General features: G+C 44.2%; 1 protein-coding gene across 3 annotated transcripts in view; it reads left to right on the forward strand.

Moving 5' to 3' along the window:
- The window catches only part of gphnb (gephyrin b), a 96,160-nt gene that overhangs the window by 50,362 nt on the left and 30,798 nt on the right, over nucleotides 1-15,000 (forward strand). For all 3 annotated transcript variants that reach the window (XM_036550017.1, XM_036550018.1, XM_036550019.1), the window contains exons 7-8: nucleotides 256-528; nucleotides 3,642-3,776. In XM_036550017.1, coding sequence (XP_036405910.1) covers nucleotides 256-528; nucleotides 3,642-3,776 — 408 coding nt within the window. The remainder of the gene's footprint in view (nucleotides 1-255; nucleotides 529-3,641; nucleotides 3,777-15,000) is intronic.

Raw genomic sequence — 15,000 nt, forward strand, 5'->3', positions numbered from 1 at the left:
ATGCAGGCCGCCTGACAGGGTGGCACTGGATGGCTGTCGTCATGGACGCACATATAGAAGCCATTGCTAAAAAACAGTTTAGAGTGGCATACCCTGTTTGGCTGTGCTTCTCTAAAGGCTTTAGCCATACAGCAGAGCTAGTGCTGCTACAACAGTAAATACCTGTGGGTATTTCCCATTTTCACTAATGCTCACAGATTGCCTGTTCTCACTGGCCTCGTCCCATCTGACTGTCTGTCCGTCATCCTGCCGCAGGAGTGTTTTCAGTTCATCCTGCCGGCGTTGCCCCACGCCATCGACCTGCTGCGGGACGCCGTCGTCAAGGTGAAGGAGGTGCACGACGAGCTGGAGGACCTGCCCTCGCCCCCGCCGCCGCTGTCCCCGCCCCCTGCCAACAGCCCGCACAAGCAGACCGAGGACAAGGGCGTCCAGTGCGAGGAGGAGGACGAGGAGAAGAAGGACAGCGGCGTGGCGTCCACCGAGGACAGCGCCTCCTCCCACATCACTGCCGCCGCCATCGCCGCCAAGGTAACGGCGGGTCATTTCGGCTGCAGAGTGCCCGCACCCCACGGAGGTGACAGGGTTCTGTTGCACCTGCAGCTCGGATTAAATCAGATGCTAGATTAACCGGATTTGGCCGGATCCTTTTCCCTGCTTGTGAAAAGCGTGTGCGGCAGTGTAACATAGTGGTAAAGGAGCAAGAATCGTAACCAAAAAGGTTGCCAGTACAGTTCCCCTCCGGGGGCAGTGCTGCTGTACCCTTGGGCAAAGCGCTTAACCCGCAATTGCCTTAGTAAATATCCAGCTGTATAAATGGATAATGTATGAAACTGTAACCCATGTAAATCGCTCTGGATAAGAGCGTCTGCTAAATGGCAATAATGTAATGTAATCTAATGCTTGAAATAAACAGCTCCGCAAAGCCCTCCGGACTTATGCCCACGAGGCCAGAGAGGCCGCGGAGGACAGAGCAGCGAGTGCAGAACGGGGCAGAGGAGAGGGCCGGGAGCAGGGGGGTGGGGACGTTTCGGCTCCAAAACAATTTCCAGCTCGCAAAGATACACAGCATGACTTGGACCATTAATATGTCCGTCTCTGTTGTGCCTCGCGCCTCCCACTGGACAGCCCACACAGGCAGCGCCCGTGGCAGGCCCCATTGATCAATAAATTAACTGGACAGGCCACTCTCTCTCTCTCTCTCTCTCTCTGCTATCGAGCGGCTTTGTCTGAAGTACACACCGTACTGTACTGTGGGGGGGACTCGGTCTGAGTACATAGTTTCAATTCTCCTCAGACAAGATTAACCATTTCAGCTCTGCTTGAAATCCAGAATGGCAAAAGTGCAGCAGGTCAACTAGGCGCAATGTATAGCGAAAGCGATTTGTCTGTTCTAATTGCTGTTAAAGATACTTGCTCCTCAAGCTGTATGTCCACAGATTTCTCCCTAGCTAAACTTCTAGGTTCTTGTCTGTGTCAGACACAGGAACGCCATCGGAGCTGCAGTTTGGTGATCGCAGAGCAGAACTACTTAAGAATTGTAGCTTATCATTATCTAATTAGCATCATAATTAAAAATCAGCTATTTTTAATTATGATAAGATAAAGATATTGCCATATCTACAGGCTATATTGTTGCTATGTGCGCATACGCACACCAATGTTTGGCATCTTCACTATTGATTTGTGACATGAGTAATATTTTTCACAATATGGCCCACACCTCGGCCAGCATCAGTGGAATTGGATTCCGTCCAGCTCCTGGTGGGTTATTGGAACAGGCTGTCTGCAGCAGTATGCACACAACATCCCCGTTCCATACGCTTTCATCTTATCTCCACACATGGCCTGCCTTCTCCCACCCATTCCGTAAGCGTGAGGCAGTGTGTGTGAGACGTGTGTGAGTGTGTGTGCGTGTCTCTGTGTCTGTCTGTGTGTGTTTGTATGTGTTCATGTGTATGTATGTGTATGTGTGTCTTTGTGCTTGTGTGTGTGTATGCTTCTATATATGCCTGCATACGTGTGTATGTGTGTGCATGTTAGCGCATGTGTATGTGTGCTTGTGTGTGTGTCTGTGTGTCTGTGCATGAGAGTAAGTGACACTGCGTCCCTGCCATCCTGTTGACATGTGCTGTGTCCCGAATCATAGTGGGCCTAACCCTGACCACGCTGTTGTCATGGCGAGGGTGGTCCGTCCATCCCCGGCTCCATCGCTCCTACCCATCATTCCACTCGCAGTGCGGGACACCAGTCGGTAAGGCTCCCTGATGCTCCGAATCTTCACTCAGCCTCTGTGCCTTTGTGCCTCTGACATGCAACATTCACTGACCTCCTATTGGCCATGGAGCAGGGAGTGTGCCTATTGGCTCCTGAGCTCATAGTGTTCCTATTGGCTGTGGAGAGGACCCTGGGTGTGGGCTGTTCAGTGCATTTGGCAAGACTCAGTACTTCAACAAGGATCTGTAAGGAAGGTCTAACCAGCACTTACTCAAGCTCCATATTCATAATGCCTGTGTATGGGATTTTTTATATGTCATTTCTACCTGTTCCCATTGCAGTTTCATCCCATTCTCACCTGTGCCTGAGATATGCCCTTACCTTCATCACCCCAAAAGGTTAAGGGCCTGACTATCCTGACACTTCTCGTAGAGACTAACAGACTCTTTCCCCTGCATGCTCTGTCATTCTCTCATTACTTGTGGCACATTTCTAACTGTGGACTGTCACTGACTTTTACGCTCTTAGAGAAAACTCAGCCACAAAATTGAGAGTCTGTAGGCAAGAACACCTTTTGGACAGTGTACACAAAGGTTAGAGACCTTAGAGCTCAAGGTCTGTGGGATGTCAAAGTACTGACAGTTTGAGCTGAGCGCATATGGGGCTGCAGCACAAACCAGAGAACACTGTACAGTCTTCCCAGAGCCAAGGAGATCAGGAGCGGACCTACAACAGACGGTCATTCACAGGACCATGAATGGTGCAGACACATGTCTGGTGCATCCAGCATGTTGAGGTTTTAGATGCTTTACTATTCTCTCATGACTGCAGTCCATGTTTCTATTGATAAGGGCTTTGTATTTGGGAGGTTGGAAGAAGGTTTACACTGAGAAACCCTTTTGGACCAAATGCATGTTTTCTCTTTGATACAAGACTGTAGTTCTCTGATTATCAAGCGAAATGGATCACACAGAGAAACAACATTTAGCATAACAGGCATACTGGTCCAGAAATGATATGGATGGGCTGTATGTCTGCCAGCCTCAGGGTAAAATTTGCTTATTTAAAACTGATTAATGGCATGCTGTTTGTTTAAAACAATCTGCTGTATTGGAGAGGCTGCATGCAGAATGATTCATGGCATTATTAACACAAACTGTAAAACTGGTGCATCTATCAACATGCAGGCACACACACACACACACACACACACACGCACGTACACACACACAAACATATAACATGCACATATGTTCACATATATCTTTATATAATGTCTGTTTACATACAGAAAGGGTTATCTGAAGACCTGTAACTCTATGTAAATGTCTGCTGATACTTGACCATTTTTAGCTGAGTTTGTGATTTGGTGAAGAGGACCTTTGAAAAGCACAGTTCTAACACTGAGCCCTGCTTGTGTTGAGCAGATTCCAGACTCCATCATCTCCAGGGGGGTCCAGGTTCTTCCCCGCGACACGGCCTCCCTCAGCACTACGCCCTCCGAGTCGCCACGCGCCCAGGCCACCTCGCGCCTCTCCACCGCCTCCTGCCCCACGCCCAAAGTAAGTGCCACGCCCACACCATCTGCTTGCCCCGCCCACCCCGCTGCTACGCACCCCCGCCCCCGCCCCACCCCCGCTCACATTCCCCGCCACTGAGGAACGCTGCCCTGTCGGTCTCTCCCATCAAGGCTGGGGGGAAGGGTGCTCTCCCCTTTCAACAGTTTTTTGGGGGGGTGGTTATTTTGGGGGTATTTACGGTCCTGCTCCTTGGATGCCCGGCCGCAGTGTTGATTGTGAGGTTTATTAAACTGAAGAAACACCTGTCCTGCTCCTCTCCTGCGTTGCTTTTACATGTTGGTCCATTCCTGACAGCAGAGTCCATTGGTCAAGAGAGGCACAGGGACAAAGTGAGGTGGAGTTTCAGTTGTCAAGGTGCCCAGCTCAGGGAATCAGTTGGTTTCAGGCCAAAATATTTAGGTTGTTTTGTGAATCGATGCTTTGGTTCTTATAATTTTGCTTAATGGCGGTCACTTTTTTTGTTCTTTTTTCTGATTTGAGGGGTTTTTTTCACACTCATCTGATTATTTTTTTCCTCATCTTCATAGTTTCAGTTCAACCCAGGACATTGAGTGGGAGTCTGTAGGACCTGCTGGTGACATTGATGTTGCATTTTGATTATGTTGTACATGGTTTGATAGAACGTGGAATGATAGAATGACTGTTCAATAGAATGTGGAACACAGAAAGAAAGTGAGGGAAGCAGGGGGGGGGATCAGAGGTGGATGGAGCCTCAGATTGTGGAACACAGGACATCCTGGTTCCACAGCCCAAACATCACTAGTTGACTCTGCCAGATTGAATAAAAAGGCAAAATCTTTCATTTAAGGTTGTGCCACAGTTCAATAATAGACAGTCCAAGGAAACACAAAAATGCTGGATGTGAGCACACATTATCCAGAGCTCTGTCATAAACCTCTGCATATATCATCTGAAAATTATCTCTAAACATCAGTTTATATACGTTACATATGAGTGGTGCAATTGAACAATGAATTGTTTTGGTAGGTCACATTCTACATTAAGTGCAAATACATAAAGCATACGTGACGCCTACATAAGCACGGCATAACACTGGCTTTAAGCTTTCATAATACGGTGCACATGTATTAAGTGTTATGAATGTGTAATGCACCCGTTATGCCCTGCGCATTGTGACATAGTTACACTTAATGTATAACATAATCTATTGTTTCGTTTAAGATCAGAAGTTATGCGTTCAAACCTTGCTGGACTTTTTTATTTGAATGTCTAATGTTGCTTCATGACACAACCCCAACTGATATTGGCACGTTACTCAAAGCACACAGGAAGTAGGCCCACATAGCACGGGAGTATGTAGTGCAGGGCATGGACCTGGTTGTGTTGTGTCATTGTTCTGGGAGTCAAAACAGAAAGTATTGCTGTACATGTCTGCCATTACTCTAGTAAATCACAGAAGTCATAGAACGCTTAACCCAGGAATGAGATGCTTCAATGCACTCGAACTAGTCTTCTGCTGCTCCCATAAATGCTTTACTCCAAGCCACATGGGCCACGCAGGAGAGTATGATTAAGCAAACTATATAGTTTTATACATTCCCACCAAAGGAGATACATATTATTCACACATATTTACACTAGTAATGATGCCAATGATCCAATACCTGGGTTGGTAAAATCTCCTTTTTATCATTTTCAAAACCTGAACACCTTCTGCAAACCCTCTGATTGGAGTTTGTGGATAGCCAGTGATCTCTAGACTACAGCTGGAGCACCTCTCGGAACTGTTTAAATTAATAAGTAGCGCTCAAGAGAGCCATCAAATAATATATGCAGTCATTTTTTATCATACATAACCAAATTAGCTTCTCACAAAGTGCTGGACTGTGAAGCTTAGCATGCATGCGCATGCAATCTTTATATGCTATTGGAATGAAACTTGATAATACTCTGGAAGGTGCCGGCATCTGTGCGCTCAGTGTATTTTGCATTGACAGGCCTCATAGATTATCCTTTATATTGGATTTTGTTGTAAGGTTTCTGCCTTTTTAATAGTCCAGTTGATTAACTACATGGAATACAGTTATGTAACGTTGTGCATGTGGTTTGGTCCACTTATCTAAATATAACTTAACTATTAACTAACTAACTGTTACACAGTTTGAGGTGTGTATTTGTGCTTGGTCCCTGAAATCACTGCCCGCAGCTGTGTTCATTTGGGGACCAAGGCCTAATGTTGTTTAGTGAGCCTATTGTAGTTCTTCCTTTCCCTAATCATCTTGATTTGCTGTTTTGGACATGTTTTTGAGCCAGTTTTTAAATCAATTGGCAGCTATGTGGGGCAAAATGGATGACACACCAAGTGTGGCAGCATTAAGTCTGATGGTGAAATTATACCAGATGATTTTATGTGCTCTCTGTACTCTGTGGATCACACCTACTTTTCACCGGCGTGACATGAAAATTGTCACACTTGTTACATTTGTCTCCTGACAATGAATGTCTTCCTTCTTATTTTTACTTTTCACACTCACATAATAGATTATCAGCCATTTTGAATCATTTGTAAAGAGCATATTCTCAAGACGGGGCAATCCACATTAAACTTGGCAAACAGGACCTATTTACTTCCATCTGCCAGATTTGGTTAAATATGGAGCTGTAGATAAGAAAATAAAGTCACTACAGGTCACTCCATTTGCAGGGGCTTTGAGTAAAAAGCAAATGGCTATATCTCATTCACCATCAGGGACAAAATTTCTTTGGGCAGACTCCAAAAGCTATACAGCATGTGGTAATCTTACCGAACCTCAAAAGAAATTGATTGCACACTAATTTGCTTGTATAAATGTAAATTGTGGAACAACACCTTTTCCTCACAGCATTGTAATAAACTGGAATGTTCATCCGAACATTTTCACCTCATTTTTATATTAAAACGTGTGCCTGGAGCTTTTATGACCGAAATCTCACACTCTCTTGCTGAAGTGGCATGGAGAGGAGCTGTGAACTGGGTCTAGAATACTAGTGCTGGATTGAAAAACACAGACAGATCAGTGACAGAATTAACAAAGATGGACTAAATCCTTTTTAATGATTTCTATGCAATTACATTAATCTGGGAATGTGTCAGAGGTTATTTCTAAAAACGGTCAGAACAACAGAGAGAATTTTGTTTTTTTTTTTTTTTCTTTTTAAAGAAAAGAAAAGATTTTAGCATGTATTTTGGGAAGTGTGACTTTAACAAAGTAGCACATTCATTTCCTTTTGTTAATTAGCTGTCAGCTGTCACAGTTTACACATATCTGTCTCAACTAGCCAGTCAGCAGCAGCTTGCTAGCTACATAATGACCGTGAAGTTGTCAGGAAAAAAAAAGATGTCCTGGCCCATTGCTGATCACATCTAACAGCTGTGACTGGCCAAAGCGCCTGCCCAGTGAAGCACAAAGCATGTACAGGAACACTCAACAAGCCTTGCTGATCCCTGGTGCTGGTTTGTGCCTGTTTCGCACCCTCTCCCATAAGGCCATGGTGCTTGCTTACATGGTGTTCCTTAATGCAGTCTGCTGAAGAGTCTGCTTCAGTGCAACACCAGTTGAGGCAGAACCATAATGTAGTATTTTTTTTTTATTTCACTGCCAAGTGAATCATTATTTTCCCCAAAGGATTTTTCTGTTTTCTCTTTTCCTTGCCAGCATTGTTGTCTGGATTCCTTGGTTATTCAGGCAGTTTCTCGGCATCCCAGTCTAGGTTAATTTTAGTACTAAGAATATGCAAGTGTGCCTTCGGCTCAGTTTCACCAGCAGGGGGCACTGTTTACCATACAAAATTTTCATTATTCCTTAGTTTCATTTAACCTGTGAATATCTTTCTTTTTATTTGTGGGAGATTTGAAATTGGGGGGAAAATTGGTTAAAAATAAGTAAGTGTGCCCATAAGTAAGTAATAAATAAATATAATGATTTTTTTTTTTAGATCAATTCAGTAATGTTCCAGTCTGTTTACAAAAAAAGCTTTCATATATATATCAGTCATATCTTTTGCTGGGGTGATGGGTAGAGGTGAACACCTCTACTTCTATGGGAATGGAAGATTATTACACAGTCACTACAGCTCAGTACACTGTATTTGTCAAGAGGAAAAGGTGTGCAGACATTTTTGAGGGCCTCATTGTTGGATGTGGAGGTTTGAAAGGCGTCTGTGATTCTTACACACTGCTGTTAGAAGAGAGAGGCAAAGCATATCCAGAGCATGTCTCTCTGTCAGCAATATTCAGTGTCTTGCATTTCAACATGTGCAACACTGAGAATTGTCCTGTGGCATCTCATATCTCACATTTTCCATTGGTAATAATTTCCTTAGCAGGCAAGGTCCCCCTCACATGGTCCTCTCTGTCTGATATTAGTGGAATATCTCTTTTGTGTGTGTATGTGTGTGTTTGTCTATGTGTGTGTTTGTACATATGTGTATTCATGTCTCTCTGTGTGTTTTATTGTGTGTCTTACGCAGTCTGTGTGCACACCTGTGGTTTCGCTTCAAATGTTCTGACCACCCACACTAAAAAAATCCCAAACCACACACATTAGCTCTTATTTATGATGCATTTCAGAATGTTAGAAGTAACCAGACAGGGGTCCCACCGTATAGACCTGGCGTGCGAAGGGGGTTTATGCATAGCCCTGTTGTGCTAAAATGAAAGCCGAATAAATGACCACGGCCTGTTTTTCTCGCCCATTTGGGGAAGCTAGGAATTACAGCAGCACAAGACAGTGTGGTGGGGCTGCTTGACAGATTAATTACCTGCTACAGTACACCATCAATAAGAATCATCACAGAAGCAAATCATTTTTTTTTTTATTTGAAACCAGCGCCTGTGTTGTGGTAGATGAATTGACAGCAAACAGCATGTGAATGAGCAAGCGATGATGGGAGATTCCTGTATGTGTATGATCATTCATGCTCCACTTCCCTTTGCTGTGTGTCAGGGCCTGCGGCTTCATTACAGCATCTCACATTATAGGATAGATAGGAAACCTTAAGGTCTTACTGCCGTGCAGCACCCCAGCGCTGTCTCCATCCCCTCAGCGAGCCGCTCTGTGGAAATAACATTGCCGAGACTGAATTATCATGGCTGATTTACTGCCAAAAACGGTCATGTTTGAGAGCAATGTTCATGTTCAGTGAAATGTCTATTTTAAGTTGAAGCATTCGGGGCAACCCGAGGCCGAATTAAAAGCCTTTTTACCGATCACTAAGGACTGGGTCTTTGTCACGCAGGGGAAAAAGTGAACAGCAGTTGGGGTGAACACAGTTCAGGGCACCAGCCTGGACTGTGTTTTGTGATGTGACCACAGCGTAGGGTCAAGAGAACTGTGCAGGTGCTGACTTTCATTGATTAAAAACAAATTGCTGCCTTTGTGTCATTCGCAAGCATAATGTGAACAGTATATCTGTATAGTGTACAATGACAGGAGTTAAACATGAGCTCACCAGAATCCAATCCTGACCTGAGTCTTGTTAGTTTCAGCCTTTCCTAACATTTCTTGTTTTTTTTTTCCTGGAGATAGTTGGTGAAAGTATTACTTTTGTGCTGTGTTCTGTTCTGTGAAAGATGCCCTTGAAACCTAGCCATTACACTCTGTCTGAAATACAAACCATAAACAAGGAAATGCTCTTTCGCAGGACCGGGGTGAATGCCTTCGCAGGGGTGGTGGGGTGGGGGGGGCTGCAAAAATGCATCCCGTGGTCCCAAGTGTGCCCGTCAGGAGGCGTCCAGAGGGGGGTAGAAATTTGCTGCCCGCGTTTTTCGCTGGTCTTCACGTCAGGCGGAGGGGGGAAGAAAAAAAAAAAAAAAAGCGAACCGTAGCAGACGCACAGCGAACGTCCGAAGCAGTCTGTCTCTGTCCCCGCTGCAAGTTCAGCTCGGAGAGGAAGACGCCCCCACGCAGCGCCCACTCTCTGCCCCACGCGCGCACGCGGTGCTGATAGATGCGGATCACTTTCCGCTCCGTCAAGCATCCAGCGCGGTTATGTAATGGCGATGCCCGGACCAATGAAACATATGGAGGTCGGCAAGGAGTGAGAAACAGGGCCAGATGGAGGGGGGGGGGGGGTTCAGTCACATCCCGAGAGCCGCTGTGCTGCGCGTTGCTCCCCCGTGCCGGTCTCTCCTTCACAGGATCCCTCCTTCAGAGCCGGGCCTGGATCCAGCTCCCTTAAAGAGGGGCAGCCAGCTTGTGTGCTGGGAGGCCGGGTTGCCACAAAGAAGCACGCTCAGTCAGAAAATGTCGCCATTGGCTGAAATGCTCTTGGGGCCAGGTGAAAGGTTAGATGGGCCCTCCCCAGCCCCCCTGTCGAACCAGGCTGTAACAGGTGTAACTAATACTGTATGTTCTTTCTCAAAGTGGGCAGATGGCCTTACCAGATAATGCTGACAGCCCCACAATCATGATTTTTAGCTGTGAAGTTTTGGTGAAAGTTTGTACTTGTGAGGCTGCTTTGGTCATCGCGGATTCTGTATATTTAGTTTCCAGTCAGCAGTTGGTCTTTTGCTGAAGTAAAAATGCACATCCTGTATATCTCAACAGGATCAAATATGGATGTTAATATTTAAAAAATAACTTCTTTTGCTACATTTCCTAGGATATTCTTGCATTTTAATTCCATGGAGAGATCCCCTATGGTTTTAGAGATATAACTCAAAATGTTTTTCATTTTGATGTATGATATGACAATAATGGGAGTGCATGCATACATACATACATACATACATAAGCACAGTAAATATGCATGCCTGTAATTACTATAAATATGAGGAGTAACATTCATATACAGTTAAGATTCATAATGTCGAGCAGATCAGATTCATAGTATGACCATATGAATAATAATGAAAACAGATGTGACACAAATGGAACAGAGAGATGGGATAAAATGAAGGAATATAATCTGATTCATGTTTTACCTCCAGAGAAAAAACAAGAGGAACGGTTAACCTAGAAATTTCTTGTCAGACCCTCCATATTATGCAACATAGCTTTAGGTCATTCCACAGAGGCCTCATCGGACAGTACGTCAAGGCCACTGTCAAGCCCGATTTAGCTGTTTTGGATGAAAACAGTGGACATTGGTCTTTTTTTTTTTGTTTTAAAGAGTTTCTTTCTGAGTGACATCCAAGCAGAAAAAGGGAAGGTGAGACTGCAGTGTATGATCAAAGAATAAGTGACAGGGGTGTCGGGCCAGTAATGTTTTCTGACGGGACAGTGCCACGGAGTGTGCATGCAGTCATTTGTCTTCTACCCCTGACTTCACATGGACAAGTGGGAGGGAGGCCTATTGGAGAGTGTTTGTGTGTGTGTGTGTGTGTGTGTGCGTGTGTGTGTGAATGTGTGTGTGCGTGTGCATGTGTGTGTGTGTGTGTGTGTCGGCGTGTGTGTGTGTGTGTGTGTGTGTGTGTGTGTGTGTGTGTGTGTGTGTGTGTGCATGTGTGTGCATGTGTGTGCGTGTGTGTGCGTGTGTGTGTGTGTGTGTGTGTGTGTGTGTGTGTGTGCGCGTGTGTGTGTGTATGTGTGTGTGTGCGTGTACGTGCGTGCGTGTGTGTGCGTGTACGTGTGTGCATGTGTATGTTTGTGCTGCATAACCGTAAACCCTTGCACTAGATGTGTTTGTTTTTAACACTGGGAGCCAGGCTTTCGGTGTTACAGAATAAAGGTTACAGATGTTAAAATGCCCATGTTTCTCCGTCCTGCTTTACCAACAGCAGGCTGTTCATTTAGGCATTTGGCATTGATAATTCTCAATGTAGGTCCAAGCTGTAGTACTTCTTATCCTTTAGGACACGAAAGTGTTTTTTTTTTCTTTTTTTTCTTGATTTTCTTTAAGTACATCTGCTGTTTGTAATGCGTATAGTTTATTATAAGATCATTTTCGCTCCCTTTTCAAGTCATAAAGCACATTAATTAGGGAACACCATACTGTTCAAATAACCCATAAATTGTATGTCACTTTTAGTCTCCACGCACCTGAATTGTTTTGGCAATATTTTGAGGGGAGGAGGAAGAATTGGAGTTAACCAAATTAATCATGGGTAAAAACGTTTCATTGACTGTCCTGTGTCCTGTGTTGTTCCTGAATGTGGTGACATTATCAGATAATTGAAGGATATAGTCATGTGGGCAATGAAAGAACAGGAAGATCTCTTCGTATAAACAAACAACTGTTCAGTATCAGTAATAGAATGAGAGATAGAGTGATACCTCTCCATAGCCTGAAGAGAGGAGGTGTGAGATAAGCCTAGACAACAGAGCCACAGGGAAAGCTCTTTGGGATCTTGATATAGGTGATGATGTAGCTACTTTTCTTGAATCTGCTATTGAGCATAACTAGAGAGCCCTGAAAAATGCCTTCTCTGCATCCTTGGATGTGTCAGCGGTTCAATATTTTGCCCAAGCCTGTTTCAAAAACTCATCCATTACTTGGTTTCAAGTGCAAGTTGTGTCATTTGCAAGTGGTAACCAGCAGTCTGTGGTGTCAGAGGCAAATGGCCTCATTCTGCTGGTGTAAGGGTATTAGGTGCATTTTTCTCACCAAGGATCCCACCAGCTGGCGGTTCCAAAAAGGGGGAACAGCCATCAGAGGAAATAACTGAAATTCCATCAGTTTTCAGTTCCATATTTCTGTGTATTACTAATATTGTATTGTATTGTAATTGTTATTGTTATACTACCAAATACTAAGCGCTTTTTTCTCTATATCTGTTACCTGTTTTTATCTGTTGTGTCACAGATATGCAGCATAGACTGAACTCTGTATTTGCTCAGTATTACAGCTCTGTGCTTTGTATACTGTGAGTAAGTGCATAAAGAAGACTGTATCTGTGAAAGCTAGTTGATAAGAAAGTTGATAACTCCCCAACACCACCACTGCCATGGTCAGCTTCTCTTGCACTCTTCCACGCCTGGAATTTAAAATCTGAGCTCTGAATGTCTACCACAGCGATAACAATTTCCTTGTGAGGCATCATGGGGGAGAGTGCGATTGGTTTGGAATCCTGCTTTGGATTATTTTTGGCCTTTATGTTTCTTGTGTTTTTGGGTGTGTGTGTGTGTGTTAGCGTGTGTGTGTGTGTGTTAGCGCGTGTGTGTGTGTGTGTGTGTGTGTGCGTGTGCGTGCGTGTGTGTGTGTGTGTGTGTGTGTGTTAGCGTGTGGTAGCGTGTGCTGTGCATTTGCCTCAGCATGTCTGGTGTGACAATAGATGATGCTCCCTCGGCCGTACAGTAACAGTGCGACATAGAGGCCGCGCTGAATGTCAGCTGGATGTGGTTTTTCAGCATGTCACCACGTCAGGACGTGTCTGTGGCTGTTTTCTCACCCTTCAGCGGACAGATATGGCTCTTCATTTTGTGTTTGTGCCTGAGCGTGTCTGTTTCTACGTGGGACGCGCGTTTGAGCATGCAAGCGCGTGTCAGGCTCAGGCGAGGGGAGACGAGAGGGGGAGAGTGAAAACGTGTGACAGCTTCTCCCTCCAATGCAGAAGGGACTCCTTCGAACCAGCGGGTCCTGCACGCTGACAATTTGTCGGATGCTGGCTCAAAGAAAGAGAGCTGGAGGAAGAGGTGACACAGAAATGGGGGACGATGTAGGATGGGAGGCTCTCTCTGCTTTTCGAAAGCCAGCTTGCTTGTGACAAGACACAGGTGAAAATGATGGGGGGGGGGGGGTCTTTTCCCCCCTTTTTTCAATGACAGACCTGAAGCCACATGCTAAAAGTCAGCCCTCACTGGCATCCACACCAGCAGGGAAGGGGAGGCAAAGACAGAATCACAGAACTGACAGATTTCAGGTGATTTCAGATGAATTGATCTCTCAGGGAACTTTAAGAGCTCAGAGCTATGAAAAGTGCTATTTCCAAGGGATGCTGGGAAGGGTGTATAAATAGAGCAGGGGTTTGATCTTTGAGATATGTAATAGGCAGTGGGAAGGTTTCCAAATTTCCACTGCCTGTTACTGCCAAATTTCAAGTTTCTATTATCTGAGAAACTGGGGATCTTAACACTAGTGTCAATGGGCATCTTGATTGGCAGCTGAGTTAGTCTTTCAATAGCAGGATTTGCTGAAATACAGTTCACTGTCATATTTTGTGATACAACTTCAAACTCTGTGTTAAATTTGGAAAAAAATCCTCTCCCCTGGATTCAGCGATATTTGATTGAATCATCCTTGTGCTTCTAAGAGTGAGAATTATGCTTGTAATAGTTCAAATTCCATGAATGATAAAAAGTGTGACCTCAAATTGGGAATGATCAGGCTAGAAAATGGAATGCATGGCCCTGATTGGCTTAATGAATCCTCTTAGGAAGTCTTTCATTATGAAGACAAAAGCGCAAAGAAGTGCTTTACAAATAGTGTATCTAATGAATAATATGTTTTACGTACATACAGACATTATTGTGTTTACCTCATTGGCCCCAGAAAACAGTAACCAGGAGAGTTAGACTCACACCATCACTGCAGATTAAATACATTAATTCAACATGCTATTGCTCTTTTGGTACATGTAGACATTATTGCCATTTCAGTTTTGAAAGTAAATCTATAGGTTCACTTCATACTGCAGCATTTACTTCAAATTAAATCTGTTCACCGCAATTCATCCTTACACATCACCAGCCACATCGAGCCAGCATGCGCAACTAAACTCATATAGCTAATCACCACTCAGCTTTTTCATGAAGGGGTTTTCAGTAGCTGGCAAAATATTGTAACCATGCTATCGTAAAATCTAATCATGTATTTCAGAAGTAGCTTGCAGTAGCTGTGAGAAATGGATGTAATGAAGTCAGAGGTCATGCTGTGCAAAATTCCACAGAAAGCTTTATAATATAACATCATACTTGTGTAGTGAATGTTCTCTCACCAGTATTAACTGTGCTAATTAGATTGCTAGTTGGGCTTGTTCAGAACTTGTATGATTTTGCACTGATTGCATTGATGTGTGAAAACTGTATGAAAATAATGCTACAAGATTGACGTGAGAAGATGGAGATCATAACCTGAATTGTCTGACTGCGATTTGTTGTGAAGGGATCGGTGGCATACAAGGGCACCACCTGCATATTGAGCTGTTTTCACTTCAGTCAAATCAAAGATCAAAGATTTTCTCAAGAGTTAATTATCAAGAATTGTGTACATTTCTCTCTTTTTGTGAGTACGAACTTTGTCATATATTAGCAAACCAAGCTTAATA

The sequence above is a fragment of the Megalops cyprinoides genome, chromosome 17, assembly GCF_013368585.1.
Source record: "Megalops cyprinoides isolate fMegCyp1 chromosome 17, fMegCyp1.pri, whole genome shotgun sequence".
In the NCBI taxonomy this organism is placed as follows: domain Eukaryota; kingdom Metazoa; phylum Chordata; class Actinopteri; order Elopiformes; family Megalopidae; genus Megalops; species Megalops cyprinoides.